Source organism: Pholcus phalangioides, unplaced genomic scaffold (assembly GCF_987345545.1).
Source record: "Pholcus phalangioides strain wild (caught in Gottingen) unplaced genomic scaffold, Ppha-v1.0 ptg000004l_1, whole genome shotgun sequence".
Classification (NCBI taxonomy): Eukaryota; Metazoa; Arthropoda; class Arachnida; order Araneae; family Pholcidae; genus Pholcus; species Pholcus phalangioides.
The window spans coordinates 40,035,988-40,060,828 of record NW_028301597.1 but is presented as its reverse complement, the minus strand read 5'-3'; the positions used below and the strand labels follow the sequence as shown (position 1 = coordinate 40,060,828).

Below are 24,841 nucleotides of genomic sequence, written 5' to 3'. Positions count from 1 at the left end.
GATCAGCAAAAACTAAATGGGAGGTTCAGCCAAAAATAAAGTAAGTATATTTTTGGAACAGCAAAAATAAATCAATGGAAAAAATAATTCAGACAGGCTGATGGGTCAACAAGGAAACGTTCCCAAGCTAAACTCATAGAATTTGATGAAATTTTTACAGGCATTAGATGACTCAAAATATGTATTGTGAAAAAAGTAATTGCGGCTGTGTATCAGGAGAGGAGTAAATTAATGTTGAAAATTGGGTTTGGGATGTCAAACCCGTATAGTTAGCATCAATAGGTGACTTTGCATTCTTGAAAATTAACGAAAACATCTAATGCGTTTATACTATCAACAAGTGTTTTATGCTATATTTAGAGGAGTTAATATTTGAAAAATAGCTTCTTATAAAAGTATCACTTGAAAACCAGAATATGCAAATTAGATGCATCAGTACTATCTTGCATAGTTCACAACAGATACAATTGATTACAATTGACTCAGGTCGAATGAAAGGGTTAATTTCTTTATAAATTATTCTTCATCACTAAACATTTCTCAAATGGATTCAGGTTTTTCAAAATTTCCATTATTTTATTTTTTAAATTTATTTTGGCTTCTGTAAAATATGTCAGTTCCATTTCTTGAACAGAATTTGTGGTACAGCATCCAAACCACGTTGAACACACTAATATGTAGTGGCATTTTCTATTTGAAAGCCACAGCTGATTTAAAAAAATAGATTCAAAAACATTGAGGTATACAACAATGCAACTTCATGCGAAAGACTTTTCAGCATTAAACAAAACAACAAAAACTTATTGCAACTCATTAATTTGTTTCACTTATGCAAAATAAAAGTGTAGGAAATGGACGATTAGACTAAAAATTTATATTCAAACTCAATTTCAAACACTTCTGAATGCAAAATACCCGAAAATAAGTTTACAACAGATTTGAACTCATTCGGAGGAAACACGGAAAGTTCATTTAAGAATTTGCCACTTTTCTCTGAATCCTCGCTAAGTAGGGTTGCATTTAGTGTTAAAAATGTTGATTTGTATTTATTTTTTACAGCTTTTCTGTTGCAATTCAGTAGCTACTTTTTTCACAGTATTTATTTTGAACCATCTACTAATGTCTGTAAAAATTTTCATGGAATTCTATGAGTTTAGCTTGGGAGCATTTTCTTGTGAGATATAGTTATGGTGTAATATTTAATTAAATCTGAAACTGTAGTGACTACATGAATTGAGTGTTTTGCAGACAGGTAGGAAATTCCCACAGACCAGTGCTGGTCTGTGGACAAGTGGTTGAAGAACACTGATTTGCCCATGGAAGGGAATTTAAATGATTACCCTAGATATTTTTTATACTCTTAACTTTGAGTGCAATCTCTTATACATCTGCTATACAGCTTTATCAAAGAATATCACTGTTGATACTGCTAATATGAATGGCTCATTGCAATGAATCGAATCTACTTTGTAGGGAAAGAAAATTTTTTCACTTTTTTAAATATTTATGTATCCGATATAATTTTTTTTTTCCTTTTTGATTTGCAAACTCTAGAATGGGCTTGCACCACTTCATATGGCATCTCAAGGTGATCATGTGGATGGTGCAAGAATATTGCTGTATCACAAAGCACCTGTTGATGACGTTACTGTGGTGAGTTTATATACGATTAGTAGCAGAATTTATTTGAAACTAAAACCATTGTAACATTTTAAAAATTACAGATGTAATTCACCTAATACTAAAGTAAATGTTAAAACTTTAAAAAAATAATTGTTCAACCTTGAAATAACTCCTCAAACTTTAAAAAAATATAAAATTTAAAGTAATAGAAAGCTAGCTAAGCACATTCAGTATCCTTTAAGTTTGGGAAACTGTCAGAAAGTGTGGTGATTTTTCTAGCAAAAACCTCTATCAAAAGTACTACAAGAACGCTATTAAAAAAAATAAAAGCATTTAAGTATAGATGAAAGAATCTCTCCTATAAATTTGGAACATGAAGGTTTAGTATTTTACGAGCCAAGCAATGAAACAACTACAGGATGTGATCGCACTCAGTTTGTGCATGAATAGAAAAGTCCAGATGTGGTTATTACACCTTTTCTTCAGGAACCTGAGTATACACAGTATATGCAGACACCTTAAAATTGCTATTTAGCTTTGAATGTTGGTAAATTTTAACCTTCGGTTATCTTGTGTAATAAAATCCATCATTTTCTTTGATTTAAATACCTGATTGCAAAATTAGAAGTTTTTGTGGAAAGTATTCAAAATTCTTGTACTAATTTTTTTTAACCATTACATTGCAACAGAGATCAAACTTGATCTGCTTTATTTCGGTCATCCTGAAATATCTTAGGTTCTTAACACGTTTTTATATATAATGTGGATCAGAAAATTTTTAAAAACCACTTAAAAGGTTAAATTAAGCAACTGTAATAAGAGTTCTGGTGAAATTTGGTAAAGAATATGGAGATTAATTTATTATCTGTCTCGTCATACATTGATTCAAATGTAGGGATGAAATTGCTTTTTAATCCAAATTTGTCTTTCTGTAGGATTATCTCACAGCACTCCATGTTGCTGCACATTGTGGTCATGTAAGAGTGGCAAAACTTCTTCTCGATCGAAAAGCTGATCCGAATGCGAGAGCTCTGAATGGGTTCACGCCTCTCCACATTGCATGTAAAAAGAATCGCATAAAAGTTGTAGAATTGCTTCTTAAACACGGAGCATCTATCGAAGCAACTACTGAGGTACATTCATGCATTTGATATTTCTTTCGTGAATTTTAAGATATGTCACATTTTTAGTAAATTGTCTGTCATGTGCATGATATTGTAGTGTTTCTAATATTTGATGGCAAATATAGTCCACCGACCATGAGAAGAACATCGCCTACGTCATGTTACGACACATCAAACGATTCTATTATTTCCTTTTAGGTAAAACGACTGCCTGTCGAAAATAGCGCATTAGCAACAGCGCTTTCCCACTTGCCGTCTCTAGGGCTATTTTGACATCCTAGAAATAGTTTGACTAAAAGTGCCATGGTGGTGCACTCGATAGTCATCACAGTGGTATAAAACAATTTCGACTATGGCCCCCAGAAGGATGGTGCTGACAAGGCACCAATGCGGGAGAATTCTTATAATTTTCTTCCCCCCCCCCCACTGTAAATTCACTATAGAATGTTTGTCACTACCGTATTTGCTGCCTGCATGGATCAAACCTGTGTTTTTGCAGTGCAAGGCTGCCTCAATGCCCACATGATGCTACAGCAGCTCTTTACAATCAACTGTGAAAAATATAAACCCAAACATTTTTTCATATGACAACAGCAGGAAAATGTTTTAATAGTGGAAATAGAAAATCAAACACTGGCAGCTGTTTACTATAGTGAAGATGAATCACACATTCACAAAAGCAACAATTATCAGCAAGTTTCAAAATGCTTCTTGCACTGTAGTATCAGGGTTGCTTGTCAGGAGCTCAAAGATTTGCAGGCAGCAATTAATACAAATGGGGATCTTTTAGCATCCTACTAGTACACCTGGATAGTCATAACACAGTGTCGAGATATTTTTGGCCATATAGTATCATATCGATGAAAAATGTTGGAATGTATTATTTATGGGTATCGCAAAGTTTTCATGAAGTTAAAAAATCTATCCATTTATAGTTTTGTTTTAAAAATGTAGGCATATTTATGATAAAGTTATACGGAAATGATATTTAGAATATTTAAAACAATGTGTATTGTATAGGCTAATGCTTGAACTGATGTAGATCTGCTAACTAATTTCTTTACATATGACAGGAAACTTGGTTCAAACTGAAATTTATCTTTTTTTTTTCAGTCTGGATTAACTCCTTTGCATGTTGCATCATTTATGGGGTGCATGAACATAGTGATATATTTGATACAACATGGTGCTAATCCAGATGTTCCGACAGTTCGCGGAGAAACTCCTTTGCATCTAGCTGCTCGAGCTAAGCAAGCAGATATCATCCGCATACTGTTACGGAATGGTGCACATGTTGATGCCGCAGCCAGAGTAAGTATCTCAGAGATTATGAATTACTTGAATCTCTCTCATTTACAAATTATTGCCTTTTCCCTCTTTCCTATTAAATTCATGAAAATTTTTTTTAAATTATCTTTTTTAGGAGCAGCAAACTCCTCTTCACATTGCTGCCAGGCTTGGAAATGTTGATATTGTAGGGCTTCTGCTCCAACATGGCGCTACCGTCGATGCGACAACTAAAGATATGTACACAGCATTACATATTGCAGCAAAGGAAGGACAGGAAGAGGTGGCTTCAGTGCTTTTAGATCATGGTGCATCTCTGACAGCAACTACTAAAGTAAATGCTTTCAAATATGTAATGGTTGAAAAGATTGTTTAGATTAATTGTCCTATGTGAATATCTTATATGGAAAGTATATCTTATAGTGAGAAGAAACAGATAATGTGTGGTGTGTCCTTACACGATATGGTCATTGGGTCGTTTTTTTTGTTATAGCAAACATTTATCTGGATATGCTGAAATTTTATGGATTAATACCTCAAAATGCAACATTTATAGCCCAGTGTTATCTTCCAGCAAGATGAGATCCCCTTACGCACTGGAGCACAAATGTTCATTTTTGGAGACATCTCCAAACACATGAATCAAACACAGCTGAAGAGCTGACCCATATCACCAGATATCATTCTATGAGATTTCTTTTTCTTAAAGACTAATTTTTTTTATTTCAGCCTTGAATTAATATTCAACATCAGTTTGTCTGTTAAGTAACATTAAATTTTGTCTGTAAAGTGGCATTTTGTGATTTTAATAATGCTCATTTATGTGAAATTTTGACACTTAATTTTATTTACATGTAGAAGGGATTTACTCCTCTGCACTTGGCAGCAAAGTATGGAAATATCAGAGTGGCTAGACTGCTGCTGCAGAAGGATGCTCCAGTAGATTCCCAGGGAAAGGTAATGTTTATTTAACTAGGGGGGGGGGGTAGTAAATTCTAACATAATTTGACAGATTTAATAAGAAATGCAATAAACATGTTGGGGTAAATTGAGAAGCTATCCATACTTAGAATAAGAACACCATAAATACACTCATGTCCATAAATTAAGGATAATTCAGAATCACACGGAAATCAAAATCTAAAGTAAAAATTTCACCTGTAGAATTATCACACACATCTGCAAGAATGATATGCAAATTTCAGAAAGCCACCAGATGATGCTGATAGTACGTCACAATGACGAGTGTGTAAGAGGGGGGTATATAAGGAATGGTGGCAAAGAAGTAAAATTGTTCACAAGAGTTCTGTAAGGCGCTCAGTGCCATAAGCAAATAGTTATGACACAGAGGACGCATGTGGATGATTTTTTACGTGGTAGAATTATCGGCCGCCTGGAATGTGGGCGTACTCAGATGGAAGTACCCGAGGAACTTGGAATTGCCCAAAGTGTCATCTCTAGGCTTTGGCAACGATTCCAAGATAACGGAAATGTCAGTAGACGTTACAGTACAGGTCGCCCCCGAGTTACAATGCCGAATGAAGACCGGTATTTGGCAGTAACTGCCAAAAGAAGCAGACGGAGCACAGCATCCAATCTGTCTCGTCAGCTATTTGCAGCCACAGGTACCACAGTTTCAAGGCAAACTGTGTACAGTTTGGGAGATATTGGTCTATATGCTCGCAGGCCTGTCAGATGTGTTCCACTCACGGCAACTCACTGTCGGCAGCGACTAGCCTGGAGTAGAGAACATGCAATGTGGACATCGTCACAGTGGGCTTGTGTGGTGTTTTCCGATGAGCCCAGGTTTAGCTTGCAGTCTGATTCACGTCGGACTTTCATATGGAGAGCGTCAGGTACCCGTTACCACCAAGACAACATCATTGAACGACACCGTTACGGTGGTGCAGCATTGCTCGTTTGGGCTGGAATTATACTGGGTTCCAGAACAGATCTGCATGTTCAAACCGGAACCATGAAAGCCCAAATTTATCGGGACACCATTCTGGAACAGCATGTACGTTTGTTTAGGGGTGCCATGGGCGCAGAATTTGTGTTTATGGATGACAACGCCCGTCCTCACCGAGCAAACATCGTAAACGAATGCCTTGAATCAGAGGATATAACCCGTATGGAATGGCCAGCATTCTCACCTGACTTGAATCCGATAGAGCATGTGTGGGACATGCTTGGCCGACGAGTTGCAGCCCGTCAACCACCTCTTACATGTGTACCGGAACTTCGGAGAGCATTGCTTGCTGAGTGGAGTGATCTTCCCCAAGATCAGATTGATAATTTGATACTCAGCATGCCTAGGCGTTGTACGGATCGTATTTCATCGCATGGGAGACATACAATGTATTAACCATCATACGAACCATGTAATAGAAAGTTTTTGTAAAGGGGAGATTTTTTACAATTGCTCCAGGGAGCAAAAATCGTAGTTTTTATGAATGGTATCATACATACACCATCGTTTTTTTCTTTATCTTTTGTTTAGTAAATGGGCTTTATGAATAAGTAACGTTTGTTTTGTTTCTGAACCTTTATTTGCCAGAGCTGGCATTATCCTTAATTTATGGACATAGTGTATTTTTTTATGGTCATAATATTATATCATGTATATAATTTTTATGATTGCATTTTTAATTGGGTTCCTTTTTTTGCAAATATATGGCACCATATTTGTTATGAGCATCTTTTTCTCAGCCACCTCATTGAGCATTTTGCCTGTTGTGGCCTTGTATTTCTATGTATTTGTATTTTACACATGATTATAATTTATACTACAGATGAAAAAATATTGAATTTTGTTGCATTAAATATGTGTTAAGAACATGACACCCTGTTAGATTCAATAGGGACCCAAACATGTCCATATTTCCAAAAACTCTTATTTCAGGGTGTTCACTATATAAAAAAATCATATTTAAACAATAATAGTAGTGAGTATCCCTTCTGACAACGTGAATACATTTGGGTCCACACTTACACTCAGAACATAGTCTGGCATGTATGATCATAAAAAATTCTGCAGAGGAATTTTCACAAGGTGCTTGGTATGGTTAAGTAGTACATGGTAGTGAATATCCCTATATGTTTAGACTCCGACCTAATAATTCTGCTCAATCAGATTTCTTTGTCAATGTTACTTCCTTAGCATTGTAAATGCTAAAGAATGATTCTTTATAAAATTAAGTGTTGTGTTTTTGCGAGATGAATTTATGAGCAAATAAAAACAATAAAGAGGTAATTAAACGTAACTTAGACACATATCTCAAATAGCAAATGTTGCTACTGTATATGTGCTGCATGGAAACATGGTATTTTTTTTTTATTAGAACTCAAGTTATTTTATTTCCTTTGGCACATAGGATATGAATGAATAAATTTGAAAATGTCTAAAAGTGCATTCTAAGTATTTGTTAGTATATAATTGTATGAAATAGTGTAACTGTCTGTTGAGATTGTTTGGAAAATTTTTGGAGAATGCCACCGTCTAGGGCAATTTACTTGTTGCGGTCTTTATTTTCGCACTCTTATAATTTGTGTTCAATTTTTCTTAAATATCTTTCAGAATGGTGTTACACCCCTGCATGTGGCTGCTCATTATGACCATGTCAATGTGGCTCTTCTATTGCTCGACAAGGGAGCATATCCACATGCAACTGCCAAAAATGGCTATACGCCTCTGCACATTGCAGCTAAGAAGAATCAGATGGATATCGCTACTACATTGTTGGAGTATGGAGCTAAACCAAATGCAGAGTCAAAGGTTGGTTATTTCTAATTTTATGATCTACAGCGAAAACCCTATATAACAACACCCTTCACAGCAACAAGTGCCTATATATCATTTTCTGGTCCCTGTGTATTTTTCAGTGTTAATATATTCAATTTATTATGACAACCTCTTTATAAAATGATACACTTCTGTTTTCCTTCAGTTTTGTTAGAAATATTTCACCCAATTTTTTTCTGCATTTGAATATAAGTCTCATTTTCTTTGGAATTTAATTTTTGTTTTGTTTTGACATGATTGCAGTATATCGAAGTTTAGTAGAAAGAACTGCTTTTTTTATCAAGCAATATGAAAAACTGATTTAAATTACAAAAAATTAATATAGTGCAATAGATCTTGCACTATAGATCTTCCCCCCACATGGAAGAGTATCATAATTGATGCACTCACTTTGCAGAGGAATAACTTATGTATTACGGGTTTAAGATGAAACAATTGTTAAACCGAACCCCCTGTGAACATGAATTCAATTAAATGCTTTTTTTTTTATTTGGATCCACGGAAACAACTCCTTGTGTGCCACATAGTATGACATAAGTGACAAACATTATGAAACTTCAGAGAAAAATTTGACATTGCAATACAACTTAATTCAAAAAGTTAAAGATAAATCAAATCATCACCTATGTGCAATAACAAAGGGCAATATGCTACCAGTAGATGCTATAAGATACCGATGTAATTTAGTGGGGGAACTTATACAATAGCTCGCATTACATACACAGATAGATATGTGTGGTTGTATATTTTATATCCTATGAAGTTAGTGAATGAAAGTCTAATGAAATGCACAATATAAAAGGAAAAAGTAATGCACAGGTAATGATGAAAATAAGAAAAGCAACTTAAAAAATCAGGAAACTTTGAAAACAAAATTCCTAAATAGAATAACGGGTGATGTTTATGTGGTATTTTAAAGAAAAACACTATAGGAAACTAAAATTGGAAGTGAAATTTAAGAAAATTCATCAATTGTATATACTCATTCATTGCATTACCAAAGACCAGAGCCTACAGGCATTAGGTGGATTAATGAGTGGAGCTGACAGAAAATAACAATCCTGTCTACTGTATACATTTTTTAAAGCTATGATTTTCAAATCATAATTTTAAAAACACTGCCAACATGAAATTTACATTTGTGTGTGTATTTGGTATATGATGGTTTCTGTATTCTGTAGGCTGGTTTCACTCCACTTCACTTGGCTGCCCAAGAAGGCCATACAGATATGACAACGTTGCTGATAGAGCACCATGCCAATGTGAATTCATCTGCTAAGGTGGAAAATCATATCTTGATAAATATATATATTTTTTTGCTGTGCCAGATTTTTCTTTTATAAAATCACTAACCTCTTTCTGGGTTTATCTGAGCTGAACTCTGTATGTGTTATCTAAAATTCTGTCTCATCCTGAGTGTAGCTCAGGGATAAATTTTTTTTAAATATCATTCAGGGTGTCTTTTTCAAACCACTTTGTGTCTATTTTTATTTATATCTGCTTGCTTTATTAATTTGTTTGCTTCTTTGACCAACAGAAGGTCCAAGTAGGTTTTAGTTAACTTTTGATTTACATTCAATTCGTAATAAGTCTAACTCTGATAATTAAAATACCTGTCTAAGTCAAAGTTGTCACTAAGCCCTAAAACTTCTTTCATATTTAGTGTTGAAATTTTCTCTATTTGAAGTTTTCGTGAAATTCGAAAAAAAAAAATTGCATTTAGCAATAAAATTTAGCACCTAGAAATAGAATTTTCTGCAAGCAGATTCATTTGTCTGCTTGCAAAAAGTTAGAAACCTCTTCACGAAAGGAGGACAAAAAAAAAAAAGATTTCAATCTCTGAATTTTTTGACAGAAAATAATTTTGTATAGCATAATAATTTTTATAATTATTTTCATAATGAAAGTATCATGCATGTGTCCATGTGTACATCTTGGTTCCCAACTTTGTGGTGCAAATGCGAGCTGATCTCCCCCCCCCCCCTTTAAAAAGTCTCACCATTTTAAAAGTCTCTCCCTCTTTAAAAATCTCCCAGGCACACAATAGGACAATTATTCAATCATTACACTTCATTCATAGTTAGAAAATTTGATTGCAGAGATGATACACATAACAAGCATGAAAAACAGACTTCACGTTACACTGACAACACATACATACACACACACACACATTCCGAGATGTACTAACTTGTTAGAAATTTTGTAGAGGAATGTGTACCAGGTGTATGTATGGTTAAGTAGTAGTAGTAATAGTGTATATATGTAGTTTATTTCTAAATATTCTCATTCAATAATTAAATGATCCAATTAAAATAGCTTATATTTTCGAATTTCTTCATCTCTAGTAGTTTGACATTTTACTAATAAGATATTCATAAATAGCGCTGTTATTTTAATAAATAATTTGGGATTTGACACTATTTATCCAATTGTAAAGTTTTGTACTCAAATTTTTGTTGCATGTATTGCACTGTTGCCTGAGATTTTTGTACGGTTTTGTGAGTTGTTTCGAATTCTAAAGAATTTTAGAATTTCAGATTTTGTCCTTTATGAATTATGGAATTTTTTAAAATAATTTTGCTTGTTATTGTTTTAACTTCCAGAATGGTCTCACTCCGTTGCATTTGTGTGCCCAAGAAGACAGGGTGAACGTCGCTGCAATCCTGGTGAAAAATGGATCTGATATTGGTCCACAGACAAAAGTTGGCTACACACCACTTCATGTTGCCTGCCACTTTGGTCAAATTAACATGATACGTTTCCTGTTGCAGCATGGTGCTGATGTTAATGCCACAACATCAGTAAGTTTTGTACACATTATTGCCATAATCTATCATTTTATCAAATGTTTGCCTGAATTTAAACCTTATCTACAAAAATTGTATGAAACATTAGTTAAGGAATGATTTTATGATTGAAAAAATTTGCCATTAGAATTGGGCAGTAATGTTACTGGTAAACAATATTTTATCACAAGTTTACAGTTTTCACTTCAAACCCCAACCAAAAATTCATAGAAAGAAAAATTATTTTTGCAAAATAGTCGAAGTATTGGTTGTAAGGGGAGGGGTGAAGGAGTTCTGAATTAAAAAAAAAGAAAACAACACAGTCACTGGCTGACTTTTAAATGTTCTTTCTTTTGAATATTATTAGTCCAAATAATAAGGGTAAATGGGTGTGGTTAATTTTCTTAGCGAAATGCATCAAGGCCAATCTAGGATTTTTCAAGATCAAATATTTCTTCTCATAATTCGTAAAGCTTATGAATTGAACATTTAAACATTAGAAAGTGGCCATATCATACTCTGAATGACAGCTTCTGAATAATACTCATTTAAGGGTTTAATAATCTTATTTCCAGTGTGAGGTAGTAAAATCCCTTTACAAAGAATTGATTTCGTCATTAGTTCTTGGGTGTTAATTTTTTTTAGCTGTAGAAATTTTTGAGCAACTTTAGATTGAAGTTTAATCATGTAAAATCTGGAACTCATTTTAGTAATTTCTTTTCCTATTACTTCTATTGCAGCATGGATACACTCCTTTGCATCAGGCTGCACAGCAAGGACACACCCTTATTATAAATCTGCTGTTAGAACACAAAGCTTCGCCAAACAATGTCACTTCGGTAAGTATTTGGAATAATTTTTTTTAAAAGGTTATCAAGTTCAAATCAAGTTGCATCTGGAGTATTTATTTTTTTTTCTCTACTCTCTCACCAGCTTGGGCAAACTGCTTTGTCTATTGCCCAACGGCTTGGATATGTTTCTGTAGTTGAGACACTCAAGATTGTTACAGAAACTGTAGTAACCACTACAACCACAACTGTTACAGAGGAAAAATACAAGGTTGTTGCTCCAGAGACAATGCAAGAAACTTTTATGAGTGATTCAGAAGATGAAGGTGATGAGCTCTTATAAACTAACTATATTTGTAGCTATTAACCACATCTTAGTACAGAAAATAATTTTACTGCATTATATTTAGGATGTGGGTTTTTTTTTGTTTCATGATGTTATGAAACTTCTCCAATCTTGAGCACACATGCTTCCAAAAAAAGTGAAGAGGAATAAATAGTCACAAATAGTTATTTGATGAACTATAGCCATTATGCAAAACAATAATTTAGATGTTGAAAATGTTTTTCAAATTTTCAATTTAATTACATTTAATACTAAAGATATTTTGATTATGGTTTACTCCCACTAATCTGGCATGTATTAGACCTGGGTGTGCCAGATTAATGAAATCACTGGATTACTGGAGGTTAGTTGAAAAATCCCATTCAAATAATATAAAAATCTGCACACAGACATGCAGTGACATATTTTTCTCTTCTATGCTTTAAGAAAACCCGCCTAAAAATGCTGGATTACTGGACGGCCAGACTAGCGCACGACCAGATTATTACAATTCTACTGTACTATTAAGCAGTTGAAGTTTTCAGCTCTTGAGCCCATTGCACTTGATATTCCATTTTATGCTACCAATTGAACTTCGATCATATTGTTTCAATAGTTTTTTTTTTAACAACTTTAGCTTCAAAATGTGTTAGAAAAAAATTCAGATAAAAAAAATTGGAGATATAAACCAAAACCCTGATAACTATAAGCAAAATTTTTCCCTATATTATATGATATAGGTCCATTCCATACTTTGCAAAAGTGATAACAGTACCAGAATAACATCTGATTCTAATAAGCAGCATCTACTGTATACAATGTGGAAAATTTACTGATTGCTTATAATTATCTGAACGAAACGATTTTAAGACAGCTTGATATGTGCTATTTATGAATAAAAGTAATCTGTAATATAGTTTATGGTATTTCTATGATCGGGGATCATGTAATTAATAATTAAGAGGAATTACTTGCTGAGGTTATACAATTGAAGAAACTTGATGAAATAAACTAAAATGAGTATAATAAAGATCTAAATGTAGAAATAATATCTTTATATTTCAGGGTCATTAATGTTATTGTGAAGTCTGCCAAAAGTTTTCTTATATTCAAATTGTTATTAAAGTTTCTCCAACTGATTAAAAAAAAGTAATTAATCATATTTTTATTCAAGTTTTTTTTTTTTGACTTCCTATTTTCATCGTGTATTGGAATATGATCGAAAGTTTTTATTTTAAAAGTATCGTTAGATGAAAAAATAATAAAATATTTTTCTCTTGATGTGGTAGTACAGATATTTAAAATAGCTTATGTGGGTGGTTTGGGATGTGTACAATCTCTCAGCTGACCATTTGCATCCCGTTGAAATAGGTGATGATATAGAAGATGCATCACTATACGGGAAACCAGCCCATGCCACCCACGTGTATCTTCCTTATATTGAGGGGCAGAGATTGCTACAGAGTAAGTTGAGACAATCGGAAGAAGCATATGTATTTTTTTTCCAATCTGTCTCTATGTGGCTTTTTTTTTTAATCCCTTCCTCCTAGAACCTTAATTTCCTCTATAAAAAGTTCAAAATTTTCTCTCTGCATGCATTTTATTTTTTTTTAAAATCAAATGCATTTTAATGATTTTTGATCTGAGCCATTTTGCTGAAGCAGAAGCTTATTTAATCTGTTTCTGCTTTAAAAAACTGCACCCTCTTTTTTTTCTCTCCCAAGTTTTATTTGGGATGGACTTGCTTCTTCTGGGCTTCAACTAAAGGTGTCAATTTGCATGATCTGTTTTGAATGAGATGGTGTATACATGTATACATAAATTTAGCCTGTGGTTTATTCTGCACTTGAAAAACATTCAAGAGAAATTTGAATACCTTTTTACATAGCATAGATATCTCCCTATTGTATTATTTATTCAAAAAAATTTTGTTTTCCAGCTTTGGTTTGTAGTGTAGTTTCTTTTTGAAAATATTTACAAATCGTAGACAATTTTATTGCATCTTGGAATAGAAATTCCAGTTTTTTAGATTCCATTTTTAGCTTTCATATCAATTCGCCATTATGTGAAGAATTAATATTTGATTCATTAATTATATGTATATTCAAAAAATAAATGAATGACTTCATTGATAATGGATATTCAAAAGATTCCTTATCATGAAGGACTGACCCATCGAATATGGTATTGTTTTTAAACTTCATTTTGTGAGGATGGGTCAGACTGGATGGATTTCTAAAAACCATGCAATGTTCATGTGGCAACAGATTTGAATGCTGGGCGTTTTCAAACCGGGTTGAATATTTTTTATGAAAAAAAGGCTTGAAAACAGACCTGAAATGAGAACCTGAGTTTTAATATTTCATTTCACCAAATTTTTATTTCTCAAGAAATTGTAAATATATGACAGCTATTGTGTGGACGAGTCCCATGTGCTAGACTGAATGAGGCTTTTGTAGATTATTGTTACTATATACATCTGAGATTTGGTAGGTCAATTGTATGCATCTGACTGCTAGATGGAAATATTTTTTGCATGGTCTGCTGAAAGCTTTGTCTTTACAGACGTATTTCACAATCTATATCACACATGCATCAAACTTTCATGTCAGCTGCATTGACAAGAAGTTTGTTTGGCTCATGCCTAATGTAAGGGTTTATTAATTCATAGAATATAGTATTTTCCAGCTAGTACTGCAATACCAACAAGATATAACTGCAAGATGTTCCTGTAAAGTATTCTGGAGTTAAGTGTTTAGGCCAGCCTCAAGTGTGTCAGGCCTAGGTCTGAATCCTTATAAGTGGCAAGAAAAAAATCATTTGGAGTCTGATTTGAAGTGTAGGTCTTGTTCTAAATAGCTCTTATATTCATAAAATGAATAGTGTGGAAAAACAATTCATGATCTCAGCAATACAATAAGGTGATACTTACTACTCTGGCAATAAAGGTCATGTATGAAGATTGCTTTGGCCTAGCTGTTGCAATCTAAATATCTTTTAATTGCGAAATAAAGTGCATTGATTCTTTCACTTGAAGATAATTTCACATTTAATTATTTGCTTGGTTCAAGCTTTGCAGAGCTTTTATGCTGAATCCTCAAAATGCATGGGTGCCTAAAAGCAAGCTGCTACTGATTTTAATAGCAATTGCTATTAAATTTTGCTTTGCATTTAGAATATTTGTCAGTTTTTCCTATGTTTCAATAACTTGCTTTAAAAATTAATGCTTAATTCAAGATTAATGTGCAATAAGTGTCATACAACAATATTTACTTGGTATCAGCTAAATCGTGCTAAATTATCGGTTTTTTTTTCTTCATATCCATATGAGTAAAACATGAATTCTTGATTTGAATGTTTTTGTGCAATATCAATACCGTAATTTTAGTTTTAGTTTTTATTTTGTGTACAAAATATGAATAACGTGATGAACTCTTGAATTTGCCTACCATGGCTATGTTTCTTAACAAAATCAAAGATGCATATATTGTCTATTCCCCCCCCCCCTTCATGCCAGAAGCATGGATGTGCAAATTTCCAAAACATGGGAAATGTTTTAAAATTATTCTACCCATGTTACTCATGAGTTTCATTTCCTTAAAATACTTTGGATAGGGTAAAGCTAATAAACCCAAAAAGTAAAAATGTGCACATTCATACTTTTGGCATAAGGGGGAATGATATAATAAATGATATCAATAAAATTACAATTTGTAGTATTATACCAATAACACCAAGTTTAAGGAGTCGTGCACAATGTATTGTTAATGCCTGCCAAAAATATATTGAAATTGAAAAATCTCATAAACACTACCATAATTTATAACAGTGATAACCAGAAAACACTTAGAGTTAAAGTGCATGGTGTGTATCAATGGGAGGTTTTTCACAAGGAAAAACGTTAATCAAAGAAACCTTATAGAAAACTGGATGTTTTATAAGTTCAGGTTTGAAGATCCATATTAAATTTTTCTCTTAAAGTTTGAAAAAATGTCGAGAGAAAATAATTTTGTACAGTTAAAATAAAATTATAGTAGGATTATTGTGTGAATGGAGTTGTTAAATTTATTTGATTTTTTTTATTATTAAAAACAATGTAAATGTTTCAGAAGCAGAAAGAAAATTTTTTTTTTGAGAATTTTGATTTTTTTTCTCTAAAATTTTAACATTTTCTTCGGGTGAAAATAAATATGCAAGTCGATTTGTTAACATACCTCTCTTGTGGATAGTCATACTTGATGTGCATTTTAAAAATTTATTTCCATATAAATTTACTTTTTTTAATCTTTTCTAACATCATGCATATTAAACTTTGTCATGCAGCTGAAGATACAACTTTAGCAGATCAGTCATTCCGTTACTTAACTGCCGATGAAATGAAATCCTTGGGTGATGACTCTCTTCCAATTGATGTTACTGGGGATGAGAGAGGTGTTGATATTTCAACTCTCAGTGGTAAACATTTTTAATCCTTTCATGCATTTTTAATCTGTGTTTTTATTTCTATGCTTGACAACAATTCCCATTAATAATCAATACTTTCTACCAGTAAAGCAGTTAGCGCACAGATCCAATAAATCTAGGTTGAAATTAATGAATGAGAGGTGTATTAAAACAATCAAATTTAAATTTTTGAGTGGTGCGAGTAAGAAAATTAGATATACTGTATTAACTTTTTCTCTCTTAAGTCACATTCCTGTGATGCAAGGCCTAATAGTTATGGCCGGAACTGCCATGATGAGAGGTCCTTAGACTAGCTCTGTTCATACATACCCATGTTTTCTGAGGTTGAACTTACCATTCCTGTGAGAACAAAAAATTGTTACTTTGATGTATCAATAACATCCCACTTCACATCTCAAAGAGTAGATTTCAAAGCATTTCCCGAGGGATGAGTGAATCCGGAAGTCCAACAAACCTTTACTAAATTCAGAAGAGGTACATGAAGAACAAAAGAAAAAGTGTGATCTGTCAAATTGCTCGTATTAAGAAAAGAAAAAAAAATTGCCTATATGTATAAATCTTGATAAATCATTAAGAATTGTCAATAGAAGACAAATGACATTCTAGCAATATCGTGCAAATACCTACAAAATATAAAAGGTGCAGGAGTGTTTGAACAAGAGAAACCAGCTATTTGTGTTTTCTTAAGCATCAAGTAAAATTTTCATTTCATGGGAATAGTTAAGCTTGTTAAACTATATGAACATAGACAATCACTGGAGCACGCGGTAGCCCAGGTCGATAAGATACTTGCCTAAAGTACCAAAGGATGTTTAGAGGTGTCGCGAGTTCAATATTTGGTTCGTCCTTGTTAGAAAACTTTGCTGACGCAGGGGTACAACAAAAAGGGTGACACGACCGCAGTAAAAATTTCTACCTCAGGGAGTCCCCCCATCAAGGGGTTAGTTCACTAACATCTGGATGAGTATAAAAAAAACAAGCCTGCTGTTCGGAATCGGCAATAAATTGTAGGTCCCGGTCTAATTAGCCCTCGTGTACAGAAAATGACAGTGGTGCGACAAAAATGATCAAATGATGGACAATCACTGTTTACCTGATTATGTGGTGTGAGAATACAGCTTCAACTTTAAAAGTTCCTGTTCTTTACTATGATGTAGATATATTGTGTTACTAATACAAATACAACGCCACAACGCCCAACAAGGTGACTGAGAAAAAGATGCCCATAAAATCCGGTGACCACACATACATCCCGTTTGCTTGAAAGGGAGGTGTGGTAAACTAGCATTGGTGAAACAAGACGGCTGTTTTTTTTCTTGTAAGTGGTTGAAATTCTCTTGCATTTTTGTTATTCAGCCATTATTAGGTTTTGGAAACAAACTGTGATTTATATAATGAATTACGATGCTTTTTTCAATATACAATACATTTTATGGATTCCTTGAGAAAGTCTCTTGAAAAAAGAAAATTTGAATCTGGTCAAGAACTTGAAGGAAAGGACTTTTTCCTTCATACATTTGCTTTTAGTATAGGAAGGCCATTGCAAAAGCAGCTCCGTACGTACATGCATCACAGCAAATACTACAGACTGATTATGACATTAAGTGCAGAAATGTATGTGAACAAGGGCGGAACAGAACCCCCTTCTAGCCTCCTAAATAGTCTTACAATCTGATAACTTAAGAAGAAAAAAATAAGTTTAGTTAAACCTCAGCTTCAGAATATGGAAAGAAACTTTTGATGGAAAAAAATTTAGAACATTATCTGAAGTCCAGACAACTGTGAGAGAATTTTCCCCCCATGTAATGATATTGGTCTGTTCCATTCTTTGCAAACATGATAGCAATATATGAATGATTTTATTATTTGTGATTCTTATAAGCTGCAGCGACTGTACAACCATTTCTTATTTATATCTGTAACCTCATTGGCTTTAGTGGTTTTCGCATTTGTATACTTTGAATAATATGTCAGGCATACAGAAACACAAAATAAAAGAATTATTTTCTTGAATTAATATAGTGAAATGAAGTGAATTTTGTTAATATTTGTAAATTATACATGTCACATTTATTTCTTTCATAAAAGCACCAACAGCTGAAGAAGATCATCTTACGCCACAACATTATGCACATCAAGATGAATTCTCAAGTGCTCAAGCTGATAACGTTGAACTGTCTCGTGCTCCTATACATGCAGGGTAAATGTTCAGCATAGCATGAATTTTTCTTTCTTAGTCGCGGTGTAAAACTTAGGATGGGGAAAAAATATGCATCCACATATTTATTAGTATGTAAGATAGGTGCATGCGATTAAACGGTTATAGTCAAATATCTCCCTAACTCTCAATTTTCAGTGCTGGCAATCATTCTTGACTCATTGCATTTCAACTATTCATATGCAATTGTAATTGAATCAAAGTGAAATTTTATTCAATTAAAATTGAATAGAATTACTCTGCAGCATATATGCATATGAGAATCTATTAGAAATGCAACATTGAAGATTTTATGAAAAAAATATCATGTACACTCAAATTTATACCCAAAGGCTCTTCATTTTCTTCAGTTCTTCATACAAATTTATTGTAACCATCTCTAGTTTTCAATCTGATTCTAGATTTTTCATTGTGAAGTTAGTTGTGGAGTCTTCCAGTACACCATTTTCCAGCTGGCATGATTTTTTACATCATTGCCATCGATTTGAATGAGGTTTAGGTTTTTATTTGCAGAAAATTTTACTTAAATCTCTCTTCTCATGAAAGTTTTGAAGTACTGTTGTGATCCTTCTACTTTGCTCACTCTGCATCCAGTTTCTTTGGGGTGCCACAATGGTGGTTCTAGGTAAGTGCAATGAGTTTTCTATAGTCTCCCCTTGTGACCCAAGGTGTGTCTGCAACAAGCCTGAGGCTAATTCTTAACACACTTAGTCCTGATATTTTTCCCAAAAATATCTCACTGCACCTTGAGCAGAGTTAAACAATCTTGCAAATTTTCTTTGAAGAACTGCCTTTTCCAGCATGGGAATCATCTTAAGAGATCATGAGAAAGATATCTTTTGGAATCTCTTAATGGTTCAGAAAAAAGTTATGATGAAAAGCCTGTTGTGCTTTAATTTTTTTTATACTTTGTCTGGTTACCCTGCAATGGTGCAAACATTATATCATTCACATATTTCAAGCCAATATATATTTTTTAACCAGGGACCAAACACTTATTTATACAGGGAAGTTCTGACCAAATGCTTTTTTCCAAGGTGTTGCCAGTTCATGAACTGATTTTCAAGGTCAAACTGCAATAAATTTATTTCTTCATTTATTCCGTATTTAGAATGATTGCTTTCAAAAAAAATTTCACGAGGTGGAAAAAAGAAATTTCAATTTTTTCAATTTTATGTTTTAAACGTAGCATTGCTGGTGTTTTTGTAGATCATTTTCTGCTGGGGGAGGGGGGGGGGGCAGCATTAGTGCATGTAAATAAAATGTATTACTTTTGCTCACACATAGTTTTGGATAATTAAAAACATTGCTGAATATTAACAATGCATAGTCTGGTTTTTGATTTGTAGTTTAGCTATAATTCAGCATGTTGTAGTTTTTAGAGCATGCTTATTTGGTTAAATTCTAATATTTTGAGCAATATTGCAAATACTTCACTCATGCATATTTCTTAAGTATATAGTTGATGACGCATCTTGGAGAGGATTTAAACCAAAGTTGAGATTAACTGTTCAAACCTGCTTTATTTCTTATGATTTTTTTTACAAATCGCACTTGCTTTGGATCCCTGTTGCACTTCGATTTTTTTTTTATATTTTTTGTCTAATTTTTTTTTTTTTTGCATGACTTGCTTACATGGCTTTGAATGGCTATGGGGGAAAAATCTGCTCGAGTAACTTTATAAAACTATTCCGTCAGTATCTTGCTCAGCTTTGCTTGGTCTTGCAGCTTATTAACACTACTGATATTGTTATACAATGCAACATGTCAATACTATAACCAATTCAGTTAATTTAATAGTACCACATGCATTTTCTAATGCCTTTTAGCAACACATATGCCAATCTACTTTTCTTTTTAGTGTTCAAAAATAATTGTATACATAATTCTCAAATACTTTGTAGTTGAAGGTTTTATTTATTTTTATTTTTTTTTTTCGTATATGAATTATTGGAAGCTAAACCACCTATGACAAGTCCAAAATAATAGTGTAACAAAATAGAGTTAGTGTCGTCTTCATCTGTTGCCCCTTATCTTGTTGCGTTATGTTTCGGGCTTGCCATATTATAGAATACATATGTATAATGTATAATAAAATAGTTGTTCAGCTTTAAATAATTCCATCATTTGTAAGATGATCTTTCCTTTTCTTTCCATGATTTTATAATTGTGAACACACTTCAAAAACTGGTTTTTTTTTCAATTTTCGAACATGATTTCTTCCCTTTTTGTCCACTACAATTCTATATTGATTTAGACGATAACCTCAATTTATACAATAAGGATAAAGTTTCGTTTTCTGAAATGGCTTAAAATTGTAGGTACAATTGTGGGCTAGAATTAGTTTTGAAGTATAAATCTGTAGGAGCACACAGACATTGAAATAAAAATATATAATGCTATATATAAGGACCTCCATAATTATAGGCTCCAATTAAGATATATTTTGAATTGGAAAACAACCTTCAAATGATTGAAAGTTGTAAAAAATGTATAGAAATATGGCCAGGAAACATCTATATATAAATAAATTTGGATTCGATAATCAAAAGGGGACTTTTTGGGATTAAATGTTAAAGCAGCAGGTATATAAAATAAAGGACGAGATGAAATAGACATTTAGAAAAAAATTTATAGTGATACTTCTTTCTGCTAATGAAGATAATTCGGTCCAGAATCATATTTTTAAGCTAAATTCTTCACTAACCAAAACATGATTTTCTATTGGTTTCTATGAAAAATAGCTTCATTTGTTTTAGAAACTGCCCAAAATTTCAAAGCAACTTACATAAAACCCCAAGAAGCACTATAAAAATATAAACTGACTGAAGGCTGAGATAAACAGTTTTGCAATTGGAAGAAAGAATTTAAAGAAAGATGAAAAAACTGAACATATTCTTATTTTCACTAAATACAATATGCAATTTGGTTCATAAGCCATAGTGAATTCAAAAAAAAAAAAAGTGAGGTGGTTTGTTATGCCATATAGTCAGCTAACTTCTCTATCACACATGTAGATGGAAAAGATAAGTTCCTAGAATGTCACACTGTCCAGTTTGATATAATCTTACCATTTGCACTGAAACCATTCAAGTCGAAGGCTTTCCCTCCCTTTTTTAAATGCATCAACTTTTAGTTTAATCATTCATCTTTCATGTATGAAATGGCTCAAAATCTGTCAGAGATGTGTTTTTCTGGAAATTGATTTTGGGGGGGGAAATGAATCTGGTTTCAGTGATAGTTACTCATTTAGATGTGAATTTTCTTTATTTTTTCCCTTGTATTTCTCCTCCTGGTTCTTCATTTTAAAGCTATCAACAAAAAAATTCGTGAAAATTTCCTGTAGTTTTTCTGGACTTGAATACTTACCCATGTCTATTTTCCAGACTTGAATACCTACCCATGAACTTAGAAACATTAAAATTAAGAACAAAAAAGTAATTAAATGTTATTCTTCCTTGAAAATAGGTTTGAAAAATTTAAATTTGTCAACTCAAATCTAATCTAGTTTTAAGCACACTAATCTTTCATAAACACAAGTGCTTAAATGAATGAAATTTTCATTTTGTAAATTAAGTTTGGAATCTGACACTTTGGGGAAAAATGAACCTTATGCTTTCATACAAGGAAATATTTTTTTGCAATTATATAAAAACTGATGTTTCCCCAATTAGAAACATTAACTGTTAAAAGGTTGAATATACAACTCTACACATTATGAGTATTTAGGTTCACATTTAATCTGCCTTAATATTTCTATACACAGCGGATGTATATGTAAGTCAGGCAAACATTTAGCAAAAATGTGCTTATTCCTAGTTCAGTCTCGAAGTGCAAATGAATAATATGTAGTATCTGAACATAAAATTTGAATAATATGAATTATCTAGAACATTGATTTACAGTTTGACATTTTATTGTCCTTTTATCATAACTAATTCAATCTATCATCAGTTTTATAATGGCGTAGTTAAAATTTAAATTTGCTAGGTTAAAAAATTCATCTTGCATGGTGTGTAATTGATGTAAATAAAACATTCTACCACATTTCTATTTAGCAGTTACTGTTGTTAACTCAATGCGAAATCCTTTCTGATGGTGTAGAGCAGGGGGTGGCCAACTGCTGGCCTGTGGGCTGCATATGGCCCACGACAAAATGGGAAAAACATTTTTTTGTTAGTTTTGATTGATGAAATTGGGATTAATGTAAAAGAAAAAAAATCTTATAATTTAACAAAAACAATTTGCATTTTCTACACACAAACACACAAAACCTCTTTAAATACACGGATCATATGATTGATTTCAAAAACCTATTGTGGGAGTTATGGTAGTAGTAGATTTTCTTGTGCAATCATCGGAAGTCAGTGATGGTAATCTGGGCGAGCAAAATTTCCCTAAAACATTAAAGAAAAAAGTTTTTCTATAAAAATTAAAAACGAATGTGCTGCTATCTATTGATAAAAATATTCAGTCAAGTATTTATTTAGTACGAAAAAACCAAATTAGAAAAGTAATGCACGGAATCCAGAAAAAAAAAAATTCAAAATATCAAATTTTTTTTCCTTTGATAAACTTTAAAAATTTTATGAAGTAACATTCTACACTCTGGTTTGAGCACATTAACATTCATAATTTGTTAAAGGGAAAGAAGTTTTCTTAAGACAATAATTGATTAATTCATGAATGTTATTTAATTAAATGAGAAGTTTAGTGAATTAAATCCCGTCAAAATATTTGTGGCCTGCGATGCCACAGCAAGCAATCATACTGGGTGCGGCTTATATGCCAGAGCTTTTTTTCCAGTGCATCCTGCAACACTGCGTCTGACCATTATGTTGGCTCTTGAACAGGGCAAAGTTGGCCACCCCTGATATAGAGCAAATAACAACAAATCTATTTTTACATGATGAAAGCTTTAATATCTGATTGTAAAGAGTTTTTTAATGTGTCAATGTTATTTATCTCAAATTAAAAATCAAGGTCAAATTCAGTTTTCAATTTTATTCTTGTGCATGAAGATATGAAATGAATTCCTTAAATAACAGTTTAACAAAGTTCCAAGTTTATTACATGTATTTCTCTAATTGTAATTTTTTGCTAACCTGTGCTTGCTTTTTTTTTATACTCTAGAACTTGCATATGCATTATTATTTCATGCTCCACTTATGTCTTATTTTTTAATGTTTGATTTTTGCTGTTCAATATTATAAATAAAAGTAATATGCATGTGTTTATGAGCAGAGCTTTTGTGTGTTTTGGTGTGTTCTTCACAATTACTACAGCCAGTCCTTAAATAACTTTTGCTTTTCCCTTTCACTGCATTGCCTGTGGAACCTTAGCAAGCTGAAATGGAAGACGTAAGTTTTCAGTAACTTTTTTTACAATAGCAATAACTTTTAGATTTGGAAATCTGAGGAAGAAAAGTAACAGTTAAAATATTAAATGTGTTGCATGTATATTCTTATGTGTGTGTTATAAAATGATAATCTAACAAAATATATTTCTTCAGTTTTTGTAATCAATAACAAATTCAAATTTCAAGTTTTCTATTGTTTAGACCAATGAATGCACAAACTTTTTGGCTCATGAGCTATATTTTATATAGTATTTACCTTTTGCATGGTATTTACCATTTAAGAGCTAAATTGTCTTCATAGGTCAAATATAGAGAAAAACACTGATAAAATTTGAACATGGTAAAAGTACATATTTTAATGTGCAAAAGGAACCCCCTACTTTTTAGGACCAAATTTTTTGGCAAAAAAGGGCTCGTTATACATATTAAAATACAGTACATTTCTGCATAGTTATCATTCACACCAAAATCAATAATGCATTATAGCAGTGGTTCTTGACTTCCTCCTCCTAACCAGATCATGGCCCGCCACTCTGTCTTAGTCAAGAGATACAAGCAGGTAGTCGAAGAAGACCTGGGCCATGCTGGAAAATGTATGTTTGTGTTGTGAATCTAACATGGAGTTTATTTCTGTGTAATGTTTGTTATAGTGCTGGCATAAATTTTTCACACAATGAGTGGAGTGTAATGATTTAATAATTGTATCGTTGTAGGCCTGTTGCTCTCTGTGGCAATCCATTTTAACAGGTGGTTCTTGACCGCCCACTCAAGAAAAAATAAGATATCACATCAGAGTAAATTTGATAAATTTAAGAAAAAAGAGGCCTACAGGGTTCTGTAAGTCATTAAAAGCTGAGAACTACTGCATTATATAACTCTATTGATGCACATATTTTTTAACTGCATGTCATATATATATTTTGGAAATGTTTTTTAAATTGCTTTGCAGGCCAGAGTTTGTGCAATTATGGTTAAGATTAATAGCAAAAAAATTTACTAGAGTAGATTAGTTTAATATAGATAAACTTCATTAACATTTGAAATATGATCCATGACATTTGA

General features: G+C 32.7%; 1 protein-coding gene across 13 annotated transcripts in view; it reads left to right on the top strand.

The window, feature by feature from the left end:
- Nucleotides 1–24,841, top strand: part of Ank2 (Ankyrin 2) — a 162,650-nt gene that overhangs the window by 54,087 nt on the left and 83,722 nt on the right. For 9 of the 13 annotated variants that reach the window (XM_089231488.1, XM_089231486.1, XM_089231484.1 and 6 more), the window contains exons 9-22: nt 1,555–1,653; nt 2,559–2,756; nt 3,861–4,058; nt 4,171–4,368; nt 4,893–4,991; nt 7,612–7,809; nt 9,018–9,116; nt 10,443–10,640; nt 11,366–11,464; nt 11,559–11,739; nt 13,110–13,202; nt 16,062–16,193; nt 18,291–18,402; nt 23,763–23,780. In XM_089231488.1, coding sequence (XP_089087614.1) covers nt 1,555–1,653; nt 2,559–2,756; nt 3,861–4,058; nt 4,171–4,368; nt 4,893–4,991; nt 7,612–7,809; nt 9,018–9,116; nt 10,443–10,640; nt 11,366–11,464; nt 11,559–11,739; nt 13,110–13,202; nt 16,062–16,193; nt 18,291–18,402; nt 23,763–23,780 — 1,922 coding nt within the window. The remainder of the gene's footprint in view (nt 1–1,554; nt 1,654–2,558; nt 2,757–3,860; nt 4,059–4,170; nt 4,369–4,892; nt 4,992–7,611; nt 7,810–9,017; nt 9,117–10,442; nt 10,641–11,365; nt 11,465–11,558; nt 11,740–13,109; nt 13,203–16,061; nt 16,194–18,290; nt 18,403–23,762; nt 23,781–24,841) is intronic. The other 4 variants (XM_089231495.1, XM_089231494.1, XM_089231489.1 and 1 more) reach the window with 2 other exon arrangements.